The sequence below is a fragment of the Solanum verrucosum genome, unplaced genomic scaffold, assembly GCF_900185275.1.
Source record: "Solanum verrucosum unplaced genomic scaffold, falcon-dt-bn FXZP01000154.1, whole genome shotgun sequence".
Taxonomy (NCBI): domain Eukaryota; kingdom Viridiplantae; phylum Streptophyta; class Magnoliopsida; order Solanales; family Solanaceae; genus Solanum; species Solanum verrucosum.
Genome location: NW_026020217.1, coordinates 9,041 through 31,274, shown reverse-complemented (window position 1 = coordinate 31,274; position 22,234 = coordinate 9,041). Strand labels below are relative to the sequence as shown.

The 22,234-nt window shown below is 35.7% G+C and overlaps 1 protein-coding gene and 1 pseudogene across 1 annotated transcript; both read left to right on the top strand.

Moving 5' to 3' along the window:
• The first annotated feature begins 5,332 nt into the window (after window positions 1-5,332).
• Window positions 5,333-7,215, top strand: LOC125830817 (uncharacterized). Its single transcript, XM_049509992.1, has 3 exons — window positions 5,333-6,445; window positions 6,567-6,746; window positions 6,826-7,215. Exons 1-3 carry the CDS (start codon window positions 5,333-5,335, stop codon window positions 7,213-7,215), a joined length of 1,683 nt encoding a protein of 560 aa, XP_049365949.1.
• A 5,634-nt stretch (window positions 7,216-12,849) lies between these two features.
• Window positions 12,850-14,703, top strand: LOC125830816 (uncharacterized; annotated as a pseudogene).
• The last annotated feature ends 7,531 nt before the right edge of the window (window positions 14,704-22,234 follow it).

Sequence of the window (22,234 nt, the reverse complement as noted above, 5' to 3'; positions counted from 1 at the left end):
AATCGACTAGGAAGCTGTTCTATAAGTTCTTGCACAAATTAAAGTCTGTATCTAGTCCAAATATTACTATACTATACGTAGATATGCTATCATTGAAGTAGCCCATTGTATGTATTAAAGTTTGGGGCCTTAAAAAATAAATATCTATCAATATGAGTTTGTTTTAAATAGCTTGAAACTCACGAACCTTTTCTTAAGTTTAATAGAGACTTATTGAAAAGGTACCATTTAAACCTAAAAAGGTACCTTTTCAGATAAAAGAAACGTTTTGTCACGCCCCGAGCCTACACCCTGGGCGGGACCGGCACTTGGAGACCATTGCTGGCCCCAAGCGAACCCTTGGCCTGGCGGAAACCTAACTCAACAGAATAACTCAATACAAAGAAAGGTCATAAAACAACTCAACTGATAAAATCTGGCCAAAAAGGCAACTCGAGTCTCAAAATAGAATATTTACATATATACATAGATGAGAGACTCAAAACTAACTGACTGACTGTCTATGAAGCCTCTATAACACTGAGATGGATGTTGGGACAGACCCCGCAACATCCTAATAAAACAAAACTAGGAACACAAAATAACAGGGTCTTCCGGAAGGCAAGGAGGCTCACCACTGACTCTGGAGTGCTCAGTTGGATCAACGGCGTGCTGGATGCTGCTCCTGGGTACCTGCGTCTACATCATAAATAAGATGCAGGCCAACTGGCATCAGAGCATGGAATGTACGAGTATGCGAGCTGGACCGCTAAACAACAACTTAAGCTTGAAAAGAGTACTAAAGAAAACTTACCTTGGCTCTATTCAACTCATGAATAACTGAACTCAATATAAAACAATAAGACATATGCAATATATAAAGCTTATAAAACTGTTTAAAACATGACGTCAAAATCGTATTTATAATATCATGAAAATACCATACTTCCTTTCAAAGTCTACTTGTGTAATGCATGAATGAAGTCCCATACCCCCATCCATACTAAGCAGAACCCCTCGAGGAACCATGCAATTTCTACTGTGGGAGTTCTCTAACCGACAGCCACCACTACATGCTTAAGTAGTGATACAACGTTTTACCTCACGTTGCCTAAGGACCATCCTATACCTTGCCGTGATAGAGGAAGCTAACTTTACTAAGTGGATCCACTAGCTTAACTTTACGTGATCATCTAAAAAGTATGACCCGTCAAATCCCATGTTGGCTACATGGTTCTTATGGAGAGTTGAGTTAATATAAACTCGTGTCCCCAATTCGTTGCTCAAAGGTTAGCCCAAAGGCTCTTGAAAACTCTTTCTAAAAAGAACATCTCAAAACCATATTTTAATATAATCATTGATGACTCGGGATATTCATACTGCTTAAACATTGATGGTATATCTAGAGACCATACTATTTAACCATTGATGACATACTCGATTTGTCATACTAATCATGTTTTAGAAACTCTTTCACAAAACTCATCTTTTCTCAAAAAGAGATAGTACTCAAACTGCTCAAAACTCTTTTGGAAATCTCAGTTTCCTTTCATCTTAAATGTAAAAACATTTATAAACTTCTTTGGGAATACTTAGTTCCCTAATAACTTTTGAGAAATGCACTTGACTCTTACTCTTGGCTTAACTTGAAACTCTATACCCTTTACTTAACTTGAAACTCTATGCTCTTTACTCAACTTGAAACTCTATACTTAACTTGGAACTTGAGCCTTAAAATGAAGTTAAAACGTTCAATAAAGACTTTTGAAAAAACTTTAAAGACTTACTTTGACTTGCTTAACTTCTACGCTTAAGTCTTAAAACAAGGTTTAAACATTTGTAAAAGACTTCTTAAAATATGGTTCATGTCGAATTATGGGCATGAACGACTTGACTCGAAGGTGTACAAGCTACATGGAACGCATGTATACGACACTTCTCATTCTCTTACTCACTTGCTCGAGTCTTGAAACAAGTTACTAGAAATTGTAGAAGACTCCTCAAAAAGACTCAAAGGGATTTTCTTAGAATATTCGTAAGAATTCTCAAAACATAACTCTCAACTCTACCTTGAATTTGAATTATGAATTCAAGATTTTGATCATGTTAGGAATGACTTTTAGGTGTTTAGAAGTAGCTTAGAGTAGTTAGAATCGAAAAAGAGTGAAGGTGCACTTTAAATGAACTCAAACGAGGCAACCGACGACAAACTGGATGGGGTAGGTGACCCTGGCGCTATGGGTGGCGCGGGGCGCCAGCCCCTAAACTTCAGAGGTGGGTTTGGGGCACTCTGGCAGGCGCATCGCGCCAGGCCCCCAACCCAGAAATTTCAGCAAGTTTATTTTCTCGTTTTCTCACCCTATTTCGCCTAAAATCGAATGGTTTCTTCCCCAATCACTTAGAATCATTAAAACCCTCAATAAACAATAGATTTAACTCAGAATTCCATCCGGGAATACGCACCAAACCAACAAGAAACTTCAACAACACAACCACAAACTTCAACCAACACAACCACAAATAACAAGAACAACCGCAAGAATTCAACAACACAACCAATCTTTTCTCGAAATTAAAAAGAGTTTAGCGCGTGGGGGAAAGGACTAACCCAACACTATGATCTCACATACCTAATAGGGATCACCCCCGACGATATCCACGACGATCTTTGACGAAACCTTGCTTGATCTGCTCTTTCTCCTCTTCTTCTCCTCTTCACTCACAAACCCTCACTCTCACTCTTTAAAATGAGAAAAAACTGATCAAAATCAGTCTAACACACTAATATATATCCAAAAGAAAAGGCTAGGGAAAAGACCAAAATACCCTTACAAATTTCCGGACGGACTTCCCTACCAACTGTCCAACTTCCAAAGGGCATAACTCCCTCATACGAACTCGGAATCGAGCAAACTCGGTGGCGTTGGAAAGACCATTCCAAGAACTTCACAAACATAACTGGAACTACACCTAAATCATCATTATCTAGGAGTTATGACTGTTCAAAGTTGACCAAAAACTCATTTTTTTCCCATACTTAACCAAATTTTCCAGATTTTTAATTCTTTCCAAAAATGACTATTTCCAATTCCAAACTTCTTCATAGTTATTTCAAATTGCCGGATGTTACACGTTTTAAGTTGTATATGAAGTTTTGATGATTGAAAAAACTTTGGACCTGATCCTAGACGAAACTGAGAGTGTCCGTACATGAAATACTACAACTGTCCAAAAGCCTGCAACTCTGCAATACCTGCCGTGGTTGGTGCGCGTCTCCCACAGCACAACAAGTCCTCAGCCAATGGAATTGCTTTGTGTGTTTGTGCCTATCCTATAATATGTCTATTCTCCATTGTCACAAACAAGTTTTTGCAAACAGATTTTTCACAAAAGCAAAAGCCTCTTTCTCAACGGAATATTGCTCAAGAGCAGCTGGAGGACCTGATAGAGTTATCATTGTTCTTAGTTGCTTGCTAGAGTTTATATTTCAGTGGTTAATATTGTAAGATCTATTCCTAAGTTATAAAGGAAGTAGATCAGTTTTCATATTAGAACACAATGAAATTTAGCTAGAGTTAATTATGTTGGGTTCTTGAAGTCTAAATCGACTAGAGTTAGTTGGTTTAGTAAGCAATAGAGTTGTTGCTTAGTTCTTTTGCTTGTAGTAGAGTTGCTACAGTTAGGGGGAAAGGATTAAGAGTTTGATTTCTAGATGACTAGAGATTTGTAATCTGAAGTCTTTACTCCGTTTTGAGTGAAATGGAGTTGAGTTGAAACCCTATGAGATAGGTCGGGGTTTTCTCCTCCCTTGAACAAGGGGGTTTCCACAGGAAACTCTCTTGTATGTTTTACTTTGAGTTATTTACTTTTCACACTTTTATTCTGTCAAGAGACCTCATCCAGTGACTTTTAATGGACGTATACATTCTATTATATGAGCTCTCTTTTGATCAAAACCGGAAGTAAAAATCCATCACTTAGATTTTGGTTCACCATTCACTAGCATACCATCATTAATGAAGTATACATATTATGACATATATAGTAAGATACCAATTTAAGCAAGAATCAGCATTTTCATGTCTCAATTTTTCAAGGAGGTCTAAATTGTTTGTAAAATTGTACAAAAATTCAATAGGGCTGATTAATTTCATAACCCTCCTAAATTTGGCTCCGTTTGTAACTTGCACCCGATCCTGTGTTCCACCAACATAGAACTATTCTTGCATAGTTGTGATTCTGATTCAGTTATACCTGCATTAAAGTTACAACCTTATTCATTAATTCAACTATGTACAAATAACAAAAACAAATGTTTGTTATGAGACAATTACCACTCAAACTCCAAGTTAATTTGATGAGCGCCTTGTCTTGTAATTGTAGAAATGTTGGGTAAGGCTACGAACAATAGAGCTCTTTGAAACTAATGTTCTCTGCAGCAAGTTTACTAAATGGATCGACATGGTAGAGATCTGTGTCGGAGGTATTGATAGGCCATCTAGTGGACATCATGAACATCGAGAAAGTGATATTGAAGACGGGGATAAATTCAGTAAGACACCGGAGGTAATGTCTGGCTGAAAATCTCGCCCAGGTGTCATATTCCATTTGTCTCCATCCCAATGCCACTTTCACAATGTTCACGATGTTGAACATACATTCGTTAAAGTCTTGAAGGTCCATGAATAACCTGGTGAAAGAGCTCCAATTGTTGAGAACTCAAAAAAAAAAGGCATTTAGTATTTAAATTTTGTGAATTTGGATTTTATTATAAATTTAGTTTGTACAGCTAGGAATAAGGCTGTAGTATTTAAGAGGTATGGTCAAACCTTCCTCCTTGATAAATAATACAACACTTTGGAAAAATTAAAGTTGATTTTTCGGAGATACAGAAAATATCTTAGATATTTAGTAGAACTCTCTAGAATTTTGTAGAGTAAATATCTTTGATATTTGTACTTAAGAAAACTCTAGAGTATTAGATATTTAAGAGAGATATTTGTAGAAAAAATTAGAAGAGTCTAGATCCTCATTATCTAGAATCATCCTACATGAGTATAAATAAGGGTGACCTCATTCATTTGTAAACAACCCAAGAACAACTCAAATCAAATAGTCTTCTTCTGCAATAAAGTTTTTTTATTATCCAAAAGTACTCTTTCTCCATTCTAGCTTCGTCTTCTTTAGTTGAGTCTTCCGATCTTTGTTAACGATCTGGAGCTAGCAGAAGGTTCCCTGATTATACTTTTTTCTGCTATTCTCTACAAACACAACTGTTATGTCTATTCAAATTAATAAAATAATAATACTTAATGTATATACTAACTAATTATATATTTACGTATTGTTTGTAATGGCCGCGAACACTCTTTCTAATTCAGATAAAATATTTCCGGAGTTTCCAGAGGACATCATCCAGAAAATCCTGTCTTGTGTAACTCTGAAACAAAGACCAACAGTTTCTCTTGTTTCCAAAAAATGGCGTCAAATAATAGAATCGTTGGACGACAATCTCAATTTAGTGCAAACACATTCTGAAAACATAACTTGTGGATACTGTGGCTACTGTGGCTACTCTCATTTGTACCCTCACGCATCCTGTGTATGCTCCGACACAGATCTCTACCATGTTGATCCATTTATTAAACTTGCTGCAGACAACATCAGTTTCAAAGAGCTTTATTTGTTCATACCACCTAATTTTAGGTATTGTGCGTCTCCCGAAATTTTAGATTCCAGATTTTTAACTGTTCTCCATATGAAAGGAAATTGCAACATGAATATTATTCGAGAATTTAATGTAATGCCTTCATTGAAAGAGTTATATTTTCATTCTGTTTGCATTTTTTCACGTACCTTCTCCAATTTTATACCCAAATGTCCTTACCTTGTTGAGTTAACTTTGATAAATTGTGACAACCTTATTGACTTCACAGTCCCCCATCTCAATTATCTCGAAAAGCTTCATGTCAATACTCGCAAAAAAATTAAAAAACTTGAAGTAAAAGCTCAAAATCTCCTTGAGTTTCACTTGTGTAGTTCAGCCTTCACCAAAATTGATCTGTTCGCTTCTACTAAACTACAACTCCTACATATAGATTCTACATATGTTCCCGACTCATTTCCTCATGATGTTTGCTCAACATTCCCATCTCTAAAATCCTTGTCTCTTCAATTATGTCGAGGAATGAAAAAAATCAAAATTGTGAGTCCTCTGTTGGAGAGTTTGACATTGAATAACCTCATCGATTTGGATGAAGCATTCATAGCTACTCCTAATTTACAATTGTTCAACGTAATATATAGCTTTAAATTCCAAACTCCCTGTCCCGTAGTGGGATCAAGGCAAATGAAAGTTGAGATGGGTGCTCGTGCAACCAATAGCTTGCTTGAGTTGAGAACTTTTGCTGAAAATTTGGGTGAAAATATCACGCTGTCCTTGGAAACTGACACAACTGGAGCAAAGGTATGTACTTACATCTTTAGTATTTTCCAATAATTTGAGAGCAAATTATTTTCCCATTCGATTTCCTTTGATGTTTGACAAGTCATTTCGTGTTGAATATTATTTTTTGTTGTCTATGAAGGAAGAAGTAACATTTCAAAGCAACCTTGAACCACTTTGTATCAAGCATATAAATTTGGTAATACAATCTTCATTGAAACCGAGATATGAATCATTTCTTGCTGAATTTTTTGGTTACTTCCATCCGCGGACCTTAGTGGTGACAATGAATTCAGATGCCCGAAAACATGACTTTATACAGGTATTCTGCGATATTATAATGAGTAAATAATTTCTCATCTTCACTTCTCTTTATCTACACTTATGTTGTGAATTTGTAGGTCCTAATGAATGAGCTGGAAGGTTGGAACAGAGATGGTACCAAACGTTACAAACGTAGTGAGTACATGTCTTGGCACAGTGCATTGAAAAGCTTTACAGTCCTCGGATCAACTGCATTTGCAAGACAAGAAAGGGAAGCCCGGTGTGACAAGTCCACACTATGTGTGGGGTTAGGTGAAGGGTCGAGCCAGAAGGGGCTATCAGTAGACTTACCCAACATTTCTACAATTACAAGTCAAGAAAGGGAAGCTCCGTACGGTAAGCGCCCTCTCTGCGCAGGGTCTGGGGAAGGACGGGAACAACAGTGCATATTGTTCGTAGCCTTACCCAACCTTTCTACAATTACAAGAGAAGGCGCTCATCAAATCAACTTGGAGTTTGAGTGGTAATTGTCTCATAACAAACATTTGTTTAGTTATTTATATATATCTTTATTAATGAATAAGGTTGTAACATTAATGCAGGTATAACTGAATCTGAATCGCAACTATGCAAGAGTAGTTCTATGTTGGTGCCCTACAGTATTGGTGTGTAAGTTACAAACGGAGCCAAATTTATGAGGGGTTTCTTTTTATGTATTATACCTTAGTATGACAATATTAGTTATGAAATTAATCAGCCCTATTGTATTTTTGTACAATTTATCGATGTTCCATCGGATCTGTATGATTTTGTGCTCCTTTAATATTTGATCCATGAAAGTGGTGATTTTTTCTTAAACTGGTATCTTACTATATTTAACTTGTTCTAATTAATCAAGAAGAATGACACATGTTTAATGAGAAGGTTTGTTAATGGTCGAGATTAGAGGTAGACGAATAAACCCTATTACCATGTATATTCAAGGTAATCATATCAGGATTTATCCTCCGTCTTCCTCAATATCCATGTGCATGAGATGAATGGAAAACACAACAAATTCTATACCAGATCAAACGATCAATCCTCAGCCCAAACAATCAGAAAAACATCCTGAATAACCAACAACGAGAGTAGGATAGTAGAAGAGATATAAATGTTCGTCATTTCATTTATATAGGATTTCCCTTCCTCATTTAGGAGGTTGGTGAAGTAAAATATTTTGGCGAATGTGTTGAGAATATCATTAACTAATAAAAGTTCTTGGTCCATGAAAAAGAATCATGCCCGCACATGAGGGGGCTTGCTGAGAATATTATTAACTAATACAAGTGTACTCTCTCAAACAGCTTAAACTTTTAGATGAGATGGTCACACCTCAACAGAATGATGTAAAATATTTCTAAGTGGAACACTAGGTTGCTAATGGAAGTCACCCCCGAAACCAGGGTTCAAATCCAGCTAAAGCACTTTCGAAGTAAACCTTTCCACTGTTTAATCCATACCGTTTTTAAGATATGGAATGTAGCCTAAAACTAAGACAAGACAACAATGCTAAAGCATGAGTTTAACTAATTCATCAGTTGCTTTTGTTTCATCGAAACCTCAACATATATATGCATCTTGTTGAAGTGTTCACACCCAGATTTACTATTCTTTGCAAGTATATTATGCTTAGGTGATTGCACTATTTTCTTGATGTTACTATATTCTTTTCATGTATATTGTCATGTTTTCTTTAAGGCCGTTTTTCTTTTCATAACTCCTTTCTTTTGCATCACTTAAGTCGAGAGTCTTTCAGAAACATCCTCTCTACCTCCACGGTCGTGGTAAGGTCTTGCATACACTCTATCCTCTCCACACCCCACTTTGTGGGATTTCACTATATGTGTTATATTTTTGTTTTTGATCGGAGGGCAAAAATATTAGCAATATGATACTACAGAGTTCAAAACTCAAAGTTGAATTACCATTTTACCCTTACATTAAAACAATTAAAACAAAATGTTATAAAATATAATTAAATAGTAAATAGTAAAAAATTGCTCCTCAAATGTAATAAAAATTGAATTACATATCCTTCAAAAAGTTGTCTTCTTTATTATATATATCAAATTTAAAAAACAAATGTGAGACTCAAATAGTAATTACTATAATGAAAGGTTGTTTCTCGTGTTAATGCAATAAAAGTCATTTCCCGTGTTAATGCAAGATTGCAGAAGAAAACCAAGACGTTACGTTTACATTAATCAACATTTTTCCATTGCAATTTAAAAGCAAGTTTTTAAAGGATTTGTATTGAACAATTTAATAAATAACTCATTTAAATCGGTACATGAATCAAATTCACATTAATAATCAATTTCTCTTTTTCTGTAAAAATCAAAAGTTTTTCCATTAATTAAATTTGATATGGACTAAAATCATTGAACTAATTTAATGCAAATTAATTTTATATATCTACTCAAAGTTCATCCTAGCTACTGCTATAAAATGCCTAGCATGCTTTTCATGTAAATGATAAGCGGAGGATGAGAGATTGTCATGCAAAAAAATAATCTTGCTCATCATTTTGTATGTGCAATAATTTTCTTTTGTTTTTATCCGCTCCTCCTTGTCTAGCCTAAGTATTTTATATGTCCTTTTTTTTTATATATATATTTTGATATACCTTTTTATGATTTTGTTTTTCTATTGGAATATTTTGTGACCTACGTACATGAAGAAATTAGTGATGTACAATTCATATTCTACTATATTTCTTAATTATTGATGAAATTCATAATGAAAGATTAATCAGTTAATTTGATATGCTTATTTGGCTCTCGATAGAGTGTTCTACTTTTGTATAAATATATTTTCGAGATTATTATTTATGAGTAGAGAGAGGAATAACTAAATGAGAAAAATCAAATATGATTAAAAAAAAAAAAAGAATCCATACCCTAAAATAAAATGGGCCACAAAATTGGAGATAAAGGATGGATTATAGTATGTGATTTTGAGGCTGTATTTTTATTTAACTTTTCATTTATATGTATAATCTATTGACCTTATTAGTCTATTATTTATGTGTTGAAACATTCATTCCTCAAATTGACCATATATCTAGAATAAGTCATTGTGAAAAGTTTGTGTTGCTCAATTTATATTAATTATTCGGGAAAATGCATAAGTACCCCCCAGCCTATACCCGAAATCACAGAGACACACCTTACCTTTATTAAGGTCCTATTACCCCCCCCCCCCCCGAACTTATTTTATATGTAATATTCTACCCCTTTTTGGCCTATGTGGCACTATCAGGTGGGCCCAGCACAGGTTGACATTTTTTTAAGGATAGTGTCACGTAGGCCGAAAAGGGGTAGAATATTATAGATAAATTAAGTTTGGGGGGGGGGGGGGGTAATAGGACCTTAGTAAAGGTTAGGTGTGTCTCTGGGATTTCGGGCATAGGCTGAGAGGGTACTTATGCATTTTCCCTAATTATTCAAAGACAAATTTTATGAAAAAAAAGAATCATATTAATAGAATTATTCTTTTCTCTTCCTAAATCATATGTACAGTACTTCTCTAAGGTTAAAAAGAAGATGTATATGTGATATAATAATAAAAATAATTGACATGATAATTATAGTGTGTTTCGCCATATATCAAGTGTTTATATCGTTTTAGAACTTATAACTCATATGCATCAAAACGTCTATTTACTGTGATGAGAAGCTATTTATTATTAATTAACGTGATATATATATATATATATATATATATATATGCACATACATATGTGTGTGTATGTGTGGGAAAATGCATAAGTACCCCCTCAGCCTATGCCCAAAATCCCTGAGACACACCTAACCTTTACTAAGGTCCTATTACCTCCCTGAACTTATTTTTTAATTAATTTTTTTACCACTTTTCGGCCTACGTGGCTGAGTCCGTGACTTCACCTATGTTAGGTGCGTGGGTGCAGTTTTTAGACAACACTGACCATACATGCACGACTGAAATCGAACACTAAGTACCAAAATCCAACATAAAAAATCAATTATGAGTCTGAAAATCAAATTTCTAAAATCAATTTTTTGAAGATAATGTTCTTTTCCTTGTTCCTTTCTCTTCCTTTTTGGTAAAGTTAACTTGAAAACATAAAGTGATAGCTTTTTGAAATTTTGGGAAGTGTAAAAGCTACTTTTGAACTGATAGCTTATTTTTTAGAAAGTTGAAAAAGTGGGGTCCAGCGCGTGTTGAACAAAGATTTCAACCTATCTGGTTTATATTGTCACGTAGGCCGAAAAGTGGTAAAAAATTAATTAAAAAATAAGTTCGAGGGGTAATAGAACCTTAGTAAATGTTAGGGGTGTCTCGGAAATTTTGAGCATAGGCAGCTGGGGGTACTTATGCATTTTCCCTATATATATAGCATGTGCTTTAACTAGTTATATTAAGAGAGCCACAAATTGGCCCACCATCTCATTGTAATCAATGAAATACTCTGCCGCTTTCTTTGCAAGCAATTTCTCCAGTCTCAAGGTTAAACTCCATGGATAACGTAACAATGCTAATTATCATGTACCTCAGAGAAATTTCAGGCCATGTAACTTCATTCATGGGAAGCATATCAAGTCTAGTATTCTTAAGAGTAGCTAAATTGCTGGGATCCCGACAATTTAGCTACTCTTAAGAAAACTAGCCTTGTTATGCTACCCATTAATGAAGTTACATAGCCTTAATGCTCACAGGTACATGTTAGCAATGAGTCTGCAGAAATTGCTTGCAAAGAAAGCAATAGAGTGTTTCATTGCTTACAAGGTGATGGTGGACCAATTTTTGCCTCTCTTACGGGAGTTGCCGCATTGGAGGTTCCTTTCCTGATTTGATAAATCTAAATTGGAGAATTTGTGCGAAAAAATGCAAACAGAAATAGATTACATTAAATTGTAGAATAACACTCATGTTACAATTTCCTTTTAAAATTTCAGGAGACGCACAATACCTAAAATTAGGTGGTAAAGCTCTTTGAAACTGATGTTGTCTGCAGCAAGTTTAATAAATGGATCGACATGGTAGAGATCTGTGTCGGAGCATACACAGGATGCGTGAGGGAACAAATGAGAGGAGCTGCAGTATCCACACGTTATCTTTGCAGAATGTGTTTGCACTAAATTGAGATTGTCGTCCAATGATTTAATTATTTGACGCCATTTTTTGGAAACAAGAGAAACAGTTGGTCTCTGTTTCAAAGTTACACAAGACAGGATTTTCTGGATAATGTCCTGTGGAAAATCGAAAAGTCAGGGGATCAAATACAAAGAAGAACTTCCTGAATGCTAGCTCTGGCTTTTTGAACAACTCTTCCATTACATCGTTGCGGGTTGACTCTATATCCGCATCAACAGAATGAAAACTTCTTACTTTTCATTCTGTTAGCAGTCTCCACATGTATTAATGGTCTGGTTTTTTATATGTTTGTTTCTTTTTTTTACAGTGTAGTAGTAGTAAATGACTAGCAGTACTTCCCTTCTAAGACAAACCTATAATGTTTGTTCGCATTTAGATACAAACCGAAATGATATGGGTGAAGGTAATTATTCATATCGTTAGTTTAGAAAAGGAATCCACTCTAAAAGCTAGTCTTCTTCTATAGTAATAATTTGATGCAATTAGCAAATGTCATGTAATTCAATTCTTTAGTTTCGGAAAGGAATCCACTCTAAAATCTGATGCAATTAGCTAATGTCATGATAGTTTTGTTTGAAAGGAAAGACAGTTGAGCTCGTCCGCAATCAAGTTGGCCTATATTTTTTATTTTTCTTGATAAGGTAAATGGTTTTATTAACAATTGGAGAAACCCAGTGTACAAGCCATATACAAAAAGAAACAGAACCTACACCAAATGGTTCTCAGCAAATTAAAGATATTAATAACCTCTCATTAATTACCTAATAAATTAGACTCGGATTATTAATATGGATCAATCCGAACTAAAATTACTAGATTAATTAAAATTAATTATATTTTATTAAATAGACATAACGGTTAGAACTTTCCTATATATAAATGTATGAAAGACAGAACTCCTCCATAAAATTGATAGATTTCATAAATCTACTGTCCTCTCTATATATGTTAGAAATGATGTTAGAAACCCTACATTGTTTGTAATGGCCGCCAATACAGTTTCTGATTCCAATAAAATATTTTCCGAATTTCCACAGGACATCATCCAGAAGATCCTGACTTGTGTAACTCTGAAACAGAGACCAACTGTTTCTCTTGTTTCCAAAAAAATGGCGTCAAATAATAAAATCATTGGACGACAATCTCAATTTAGTGCAAACACATTCTGAAATGATAACGTGTGGATACTGCGGCTCCTCTCACTTGTACCCTCACGCATCCTGTGTATGCTCGACACAGATCTCTACCATGTCGATCCATTTATTAAACTTGCCGCAGACAACATCAATTTCAAGGAGTTCTATTTGTTCATACCATCTAATTTTAGGTATTGTGCGTCTCCCGAAATTTTAGATTCCAGATTTTTAACCGTTCTCCATATAAAAGGAAATTGCAACATGCATGTTATTCGAGAATTTGATGTAATGCCTTCATTGAAAGAGTTATATTTTCATTCTGTTTGCATTTTTTCGCTTACCTTGTCCAATTTTATACCCAAATGTCCTTACCTTGTTGAGTTAACTTTGATAAATTGTGACAACCTTATTGACTTCACAGTCCCCCATCTCAATTATCTCGAAAAGCTTCATGTCAATACTGGCAAAAAAATTAAAAAACTTGAAGTAAAAGCTCAAAATCTCCTCGAGTTTCACTTGTGTAGTTCAGCCTTCACCAAAATTGATTCTTCTACTAAACTACAACTCCTACATATAGATTCTACATATGTTCCCGACTCATTTCCTCAGGATGTTTGCTCAACATTCCCGTCTCTAAAATCCCTATCTCTTCAATTATGTAGAGGATTGAAAAAAATCAAAATTGTGAGTCCTCAATTGGAGTGTTTGACCCTAAATAACATCATAGATTTGGACAAAGCATTCATCATTACTCCTAATTTACATAAGTTCAACCTAATCAATACTTTTAAATTCCAAACGCTGTGTCCCATAGTAGGATCAAGGCAAATGGAAGTTGAGATGGGTGCTTGTGCAACCAATAGCTTGCTTGAGTTGAGAACTTTTGCTGAAAAGTTGGGTGAAAGTATCACGTTGTCCTTGGAAACTGACACAACTGGAGCAAAGGTATGTACTTACATCTTTAGTATTTTCCAACAATTTGAGAGTAAATTATTTTCCCATTCGATTTCCTTTCATGTTTGACAAGTCATTTCGTGTTGAATATATATTATTTTTCATTGATTATGAAGGAAGTAACATTTCCAAGCAACCTTGAACCACTTTGTATCAAGCGCATAAATTTGCTAATACAATCTTCATTGAAACCAAGATATGAATCATTTCTTGCTGAATTTTTTTGTTACTTCCATCCGCAGACCTTGGTGGTGATAGTGAATTCAGATGCCTGAAAACATGACTTTATACAGGTATTCTGCAATATTATAATGACTTCATTTTTCACCTTAATAATTTCCCATCTTCACTTATGTTATGAATTTGTAGGTCCTAATGAATGAGCTGGAAGGTTGGAACAGAGACGGTACCAAACGTTACAAACGTAGTGAGTACATGTCTTGGTAAAGTTCATTGAAAAGCTTTACAGTCCTCGGATCAACTGCATTTGCAAGACAAGAAAGGGAAGCCTGGTGTGATAAGTCCACACTATGTGCGGGGTCAGGGGAGAGGGAGCTATCAGTAGACTTACCCAACATTTCTACAATTACAAGACAAGAAAGGGAAGCCCAGTACGGTAAGCAGCCGCTCTGCACAGATTCTGGGGAAAGACGGGAACAACAGTGCATATTGTTCATAGCCTTACCCAACCTTTCTACAATTACAAGACTAGGCGCTCATCAAATTAACTTGGAGTTTGAGTGGTAATTGTCTCATAACAAACATTTGTTTTGCTATATCTATATAGCTGAACTAATCAATAAAATTGTAACTTTAATGCAGGTATAAATGAATCAGAATCGCAACTATGCAAGAGTAATTCTATGTTGGTGGAACACAGGATTGGTGCGCAAGTTACAAACGGAGCCAAATTTAGGAGGGTTGTTTTTTTTTTTATGTATTATGCCTTATGTTTTATTTGGAAAATATATTTTTTGACTGGTTTAAGAGTCGCCACTTAATTTTTAAAGAAAAAATCAAGAAAACTATTGTTTTCAAAAGACTAAAACAGAAATCTAGTGAAAACAGAAATCTAGTGAAAACTTAAAAAGGGTTCGAGATTCTTATTAACAGTCTAGGAAGGTTTTAAAAGCACCTAGAATGTCCACTAATGCGGTTATCCGACAATTAATCATTTGGCTAAAATAATTTTAACTTGAACATACATGACTAAGTTATGAAAATAAAGAGTTTGAAACTTGAAATCATTTTTTAAGGGAAAAGAAAGTATTATAAGAGTGTTTGCTTAAGTGAAATATAATAAATATTAAGGTCAATTAAAAAATGAGTTGGTTTTAATTTCAATTCAAAACGGCTTTCTTTTGGGGAGTTGAATTTTTAGAATCTTAAGATTAATTTTAACAAATAAAACATATAGTAGCAATTGAATATATAAGGAAAGGAAGTTTGGGCCCAAGTTTGGTTTTTCTGTCCGCCTGGACCAATACTTGGGCCCATTTTCGTTTTGGACTTTTGGCCCATTCGAGTCATTTATACCTGTCCTATTCTAACGCTTAGGCTCAATTCTTCCGCCTGTCCTAAACTAACACGATAATAGCAATTAAAATGACAAAGGGGGCTTAGGCCCAAGATAACAAACTTTTATAAAGATTAGGCCTTTGGCCCAATCTTGCCCAATCTTTTCAAATTTTCTCAATCGGTTGCTCCTTTCAACTTCGGGACCTGTTCGTCGATTTTGGGGAATGACTCGGCAAGGGAATTTGAGCCTTTATGGCTCTCCGAAATGCGAAGGGAGGGATGAGCTCATAGTGAGCTCGGATAAATTTCACATGCAAGAAAATAAGATAAAAATTAGAGTGAAAAATAATTGGCAACAAGTGATACTTTGGTAACAACTGATCTTTAACATGTAACACAGAAGAGATAAAAGCTTAAGGCGGAATTAAACACATGGATGACAAAATAAAAGGAAATATTACTGACATCTAACATGCTTCCAAATAACTGAAACCAAGCAAATAACTTAAGCATGTAGATAAATTGTCATTAGGAACGAAATGGACCAACATATAGTGATATCAAATTGGCACCATACAATAATAATAAAATAAACAACATAGGTGATTAGATCAGCAACCAATTTGAGAAAATGAATTCACCCATTCCCAATGTATACATTTATTTACAGTCAATTGAGCCAGAGTGCACTTATGAATATTATATACTAGAGAAAACCCCCTTTTTTTTTTCCGAGGAAAGACACATACTATAAGACATGAATTAAGCAGCTAATTAAGACTGAATATAACGAAAATTCTGCTAGTAATTGAAGCTACGCTCAGGAAGAGTTTCGACAATAAACTAGTATACAAAGTCATTTAAAATGAATATATATCAAATACAAAGACTTTTTTTTTTTTTGCATGTAATATGTTAGAGACCTACTCAGATCAATATTTCATTTGATTAAACTAACTCTTCTAAAAGAGTAGCATCACCAACAAAACTTCAAATAAACCATGACATTTACATCAACGTACTAGAAAGTCTACCAACACTGACTTAATTTTTGAGAGAAGTGGGCAGCAAGGAGACAAGCCATAGAAGATTATACACATAATAACTGGAGCATACGGGTTTAAAGGAGCATGCCAAGCTTGACTAAAATGACCAACTTCGAAGGGATGAAACAACCAATATTCAAAATGGGATGTAAACAATCAATCAAGTCATATAAGAATAGATAATACTATGATATTATGTTGAGACAAATAAGGTCTAAAACAAGGAATCACGAATAAGAGGGAAGACAACCCAAGCTACGAGTGACCAGTGAGGAAAACGCGAATATGTGGCAAGTGTATTCAAATTCGAAATCAGGAGGACATCAAACAACTCAAACGAAACAAGGTAGAAATTCAGCCAGTTCTCAGAACAAGATTAAGCTGCGTCAATTGGGAAACTGATTCTGTAAATGTTACTTCACCATTCGACTTAACAGTTCATAACATTTTTTAGTTCCGAAATAAACAGAGGAGGTAAGTGATTTATACCTCTTTTGAAGCAGCGACCGAGACGAACGAGTTTAATAGCGACGACGAGTTTCCACCACCGAAACCAAAACTTTGAGAAATCCAGCGAAGCAAGCAGAAGCGGACGAGAAGACAGACTAAGTAAAATCTGGATTTCCCGTCTATTTGGTGTCGACGAACTATCCTGGCACTTGTATATATCAGTATAGATGGAGATTTGTAGTGTATTTTCCTTTTCTAAAGCTAGTCGATTCTATATTTCGTTTCAACCTTTCTTTCCAACAAATCTTCTCTAAACCCAAAATTTCCCAACCTAAAAAAAAATCACCCCTTATTTCCTGAATAAGGGCCATTATATAGCAAGGAAATAGGGTTCCGAAAAATGGAGAGGAGACCTGATTTCAGGTGAGGACAAAGGCCTAAATTGAAATTCAAAATCCCAAAAATCTTTCACCAATTAAGGTAAACATACTTTTTCTGCGATTTTTGCCCCATTCCGAAAGAGGGAAGGGGAAATCGACGCTTGGGATCAAAGACTTGTCCTTGAACGTCGACGTGGCTCCATCTTAAGACGACAAGGACTGATGCGTGGGCTGGCGGATGCTGTACGAACTACTGGTGAGGTAAAAGAGAAACGACGAAAAACTCGTACTTGGATGCCGTGTATCCGTTGCCATTGTCGCATCTTCCGTGAACTTACGCTGTGTATTGTTGTTGTGGTGTTAACGTTCTGAAAAAAATTGGATTCTTTTGTGAAGAAGAAATGACTTTGGGCCGGGTTGGGGTGTGTTAAAGTGGGCTGGGCGCTAGGAATAATGGAATGGGGGTGTTGTAGTTGTATTGTGTTTGGGATGGCAATATTGAATTGGAAAATGGGCTGGATTATGGGTTAAATTAGTGGGCTGCACGTGAGAATTGGGTTGCTGTAATGTTGAATGGAAAATTGGAAAGTATTGGATTGAGGAAGGGTAATAAATGTGGTTAGATCCGCATTCAGAAAATGGCCACCTAAATTGCGCTCTCGGTCAATGAAAAAATTAAGAAGTTAGCCAAAATGAGTTTAATTTAGGGAATTTGACTAATATTTAACCAAGACAAAATAAAATTGATTAATTAATGAGCTTCTTAATTTAACGAAATAAGATAATTAACTTAATTATAAACTAATAAACTTGAAATTATAACTATAATTTAAACTAAAGTAAATAAATAAAATACTTAGCTAAAATGTAAACCCCTTTTTTTAAAAATGATTTTCAAATGTACTAAATTACATACGTAATTAGTTATATAAAACATATGTATTATTAAAAATTTATGAAAGTGACAAAACTATTTGAAGTAACTAAAAAAAAAACTTTGAAAATAAATTATTTCATGTCGTTCAAAATTGAAAAAGCTCAATGACAAATCTATATCGTGGAGGTCCAAAATTGGGTGTCAACAACTGTCCCTCGTTTGATTCGGATTGATGAAAGAAATCCGAGGAAAATGAAATTGACAAATCCAATTTTGACCGACCACTTCTTCATCTTTTAAAAAGGGTTTTGGTACGGACTTTAGGAATTATGGCCGAACCCCGGAAATAGGTTTCCTACATGTCTCAGGCTATATGAGAATTCAGGCCACTTGTAGTTCGATACGCTTGATTTAGCACATGATTTTAAAAGAATTCATAAGTCATTCCGATATTAAATTATGAAGGGACCGGAATGCTCGGGAATAAGATTTGAGGGTGAATGTTGGAATACCGCTGAGGTTTTTTACATTGATCTCGCCTACATATCCCTCAACTTAGGAAATCAGGCTGCTTGTAGTTCGACTCGATCAGTTGAAAAGGAAACCTATTATGCCAGATAACATTTGGTTCAGGAAGAGTGACAAAATGAGTCGAGTGTGAAAAGGAGGCTTGCAACCTCTTAGTCATGAATGTGGTGCGCTTCACACCCATACTTAAGAACTTACACAAACATACTTTTCAATGCTCTTGGCGCATTGTCACTCAGATTGGAAAGCTGCTTTCAGTGGAGACAAAAATTTTTGGATGCGAAACTGAAACCAGAAAACCTAAAGAAAAACCCACGTGCCTTCTGATAGGGGTGTGGTTTGATTGTCGTGGAAGTCGCTCCTTTGCTCGTGTCCTAAGAGTTTGGCACTCCTCTTTGGACTATGTCCCAGTTCGTTGCTAAGATAAAGTTCCACGTTGTGCTGCATCCTTTTTTATGTCGTTCGCACCTGTGGTTTGTTTTGGAGAATTCATCCTTTCGGATGCTCTCGACAAAGACTGAGATAGAACTCATTAGCATAAAAATGCAATTCAAATGAAGGGATAGTGTCTTTTACCATGTTGACACTTAATTGCTCTCCCTGAACATTTGACGTCAACTCCATCGGGTTCGACGCAAAGCAAATAAAGCTAGTGTTTCATATTTGCAATATAATCTTCAATATACTCTTCATTTGATTAATAAAATAGGCTGATGTAATATGTTGATAGTTCTTTTGATGTCGTTGTTGATAATTCCCCTGATGTCATTTTGTAAAGAAAAAATGATGCAGTCAATGTTGATCTTCTTGTAATGGGTAAATCTTTCTCTTGCAATGCATAACTTCTTTTTCGCGATGCATGATCTTTCTCTTGCTATGCATGAATCTCTTTCCCGCGATGCATGACGTTTTCTCTTGCTATGCATGGTTTCCTCTTCTCTTACAATGCATGAATCTTTTTCCGCGATGCATGGATCTTCTCTTGCAATGCATGAATTTTCTCTTGCAATGCATGAATCTCTTCCGTTATGCATGGATCTTCTCTTGCAATGCATGACTTTTTCGCGATGCATGATTTTATTCCCGCGATGCATGACTTCTTTCTCTCGTAATGCATGACATTTTCTCTCCCGCGATGCATGAATTTTTTCTCTGCGATGCATGCTTTCTTCGCGATGCATGGATCTTCTCTTGTAATGCATGAATTTTCTCTTGCTATGCATGAACCTTTTCTCGCGATGCATGATTTCTTTTGATGATGCCTCTCTGATACCAAATGAAGATAATGCTTCACCAAGCAACATATGTGATCCTCTGGGTATCTTTTGGATGGCGGTATCGTCTGAATCGACAATACAATAAACATGACCCCTAGAGTAGTGGTATCATCTCATTTGACAATACGATATAAATGACTCTCTGGGTAGTGGTATCGTCTCATTCGACAATATAAATAAAAATGACCATCGGAGTAGTGGTATCATATCATTTGACAATACGACATAAATGACTCTCCGAGTAGTGGTATCGTCTCATTCGACAATACAATATAAATAACCTTCAGGGTAAGAATATTATCATATCTGATAATATAATGCAGATAAATATCTTCTAGGTATCATTAGTTGCTGGAAAATAATAATATTTCTCTCTTCAAGGTTTTCATTTGTCCCATCTCCGAACATAATTGCATGTTTATTATGAACCTTGCCTTGCTGAGAATTTGAATAAAGTAATGCTACTCATATTCCTAATTCTTGGTGTAAGAAGCATAAAATATTTCCTGCATTCACAGAAAAGTTGTCAATTTTCGGGAGCTTTTTGCCTCTTTGACTTCTCCATATTCATTGAATGGTGGAATATGTTGATCTTGAGGGAAGCTTATAGACCTACGTCCACAGAAAAATTGTTAGTTTTAAAAAAATGAACTGATCTGTGTCGATCTCTTCAGTTGTCTGCTCCTTGTCTTACTATTTTCGGTTGATTTCTCTGATCTCCCGCTTCTTGATAGATAAGACAAAACATTTTTTTTTACGCAAATATAATTGAAACATGAAGGAAAAGTTTTTAAGGAAAATAGATTTTCAAAAGTAATGTTTGGAAAAAGTCACTGTCAAGTGTCATGTCACGTCAAGTTTAATGAACGTCATTTGGAGTCGGTGTTTTGAGATCTATCTGATCACTTGTTGGGAAGTATTCAAAGTTGCTCTAAACTCTCGCTGAACCTTATTGTAATTTTTGAGGTCATCTTCAAAAATTTCTGTCCCAGTTAACTGTCTTGACTTATCTCAAACTGTTGGTATGCAAATCACGGAATTTTTGATATCTTTTTCAAAAATTCTGTCCCAGTTGCAAATCTCAAAGTAATTTCAGTCTCAACTTTGTTGGAGAGATCTTCTTCTTGAGAATTTTTGAGTCCTTCTCAAAAATTCTGCCCCAGTTTCTATTATAAAGAAAGAATAGAAATCTTACGGGAGATATGACCAAACCCTTGTGGCGCCTACGTATCCCGTTGAGGCAGGAATCAGGTCAAACGTAGTTCCCTCACAGGGATTGACAAAAATAAGAAAAGTTACAAAGAAACCCGACCGAGGCCGACATAGGTCGCCTACGTATCTCATTCTTGAGAATTTAGGTCGAACGTAGTTCAAATACAAAGAAATATTAAAAAAGGATAAAAGGGGTGACCGAGGCCGACATAGGCCGCCTACGTATCTCATTCTTGAGAATTCAGGTCAGATGTAGTTCATTACATAGGGGTGAGATTTCAAACGAAGCGAATACAAGCAAACAGAACGATTACAAGGAAAAGACAGAAAATACAAACATAAACTTCACACATAATATCTCTTGACAGCATCTGAGTTGATCGGTTTCGGCCATTCGGTGCCATCCATCTCCGACAGGACCAAAGCACCTCCCGATAACACTTTGCGCACCATGTAGGATCCTTGCCAATGTGGTGCGAATTTCCCTTTGTACTCATCCTGATGAGGGAAAATACGTTTGAGGACCAACTGACCAACTTCAAACATTCTGGCTCTTACTTTCTTGTGAAAAGCACGAATCATTCTCTGCCGATACAGTTGACCATGACAAACGGCAACCATTCTTTTCTCGTCAATCAGTGTTAACTGATCAATCCGCTTGCGAACCCATTCAGCATCACCCAATTCAGCTTCTTGGATGATTCTCAACGAAGGTATTTCAACTTCTGCAGGTATAACTGCTTCTGTTCCATATACCAGCAGATATGGAGTAGCTCCAACTGATGTTCTGACAGTTGTTCGGTAACCCAACAAAGCATATGGCAACATCTCGTGCCAACCTCTGCGATTATCAATCATTTTCCTCAAAATCTTCTTTATGTTCTTGTTGGCGGCTTCTACAACTCCATTCATTTGGGGACGATAGGCGGTTGAGTTTCGGTGAGTGATCTTGAATTGTTCACATATCTCTCTCATCAAGTGACTGTTGAG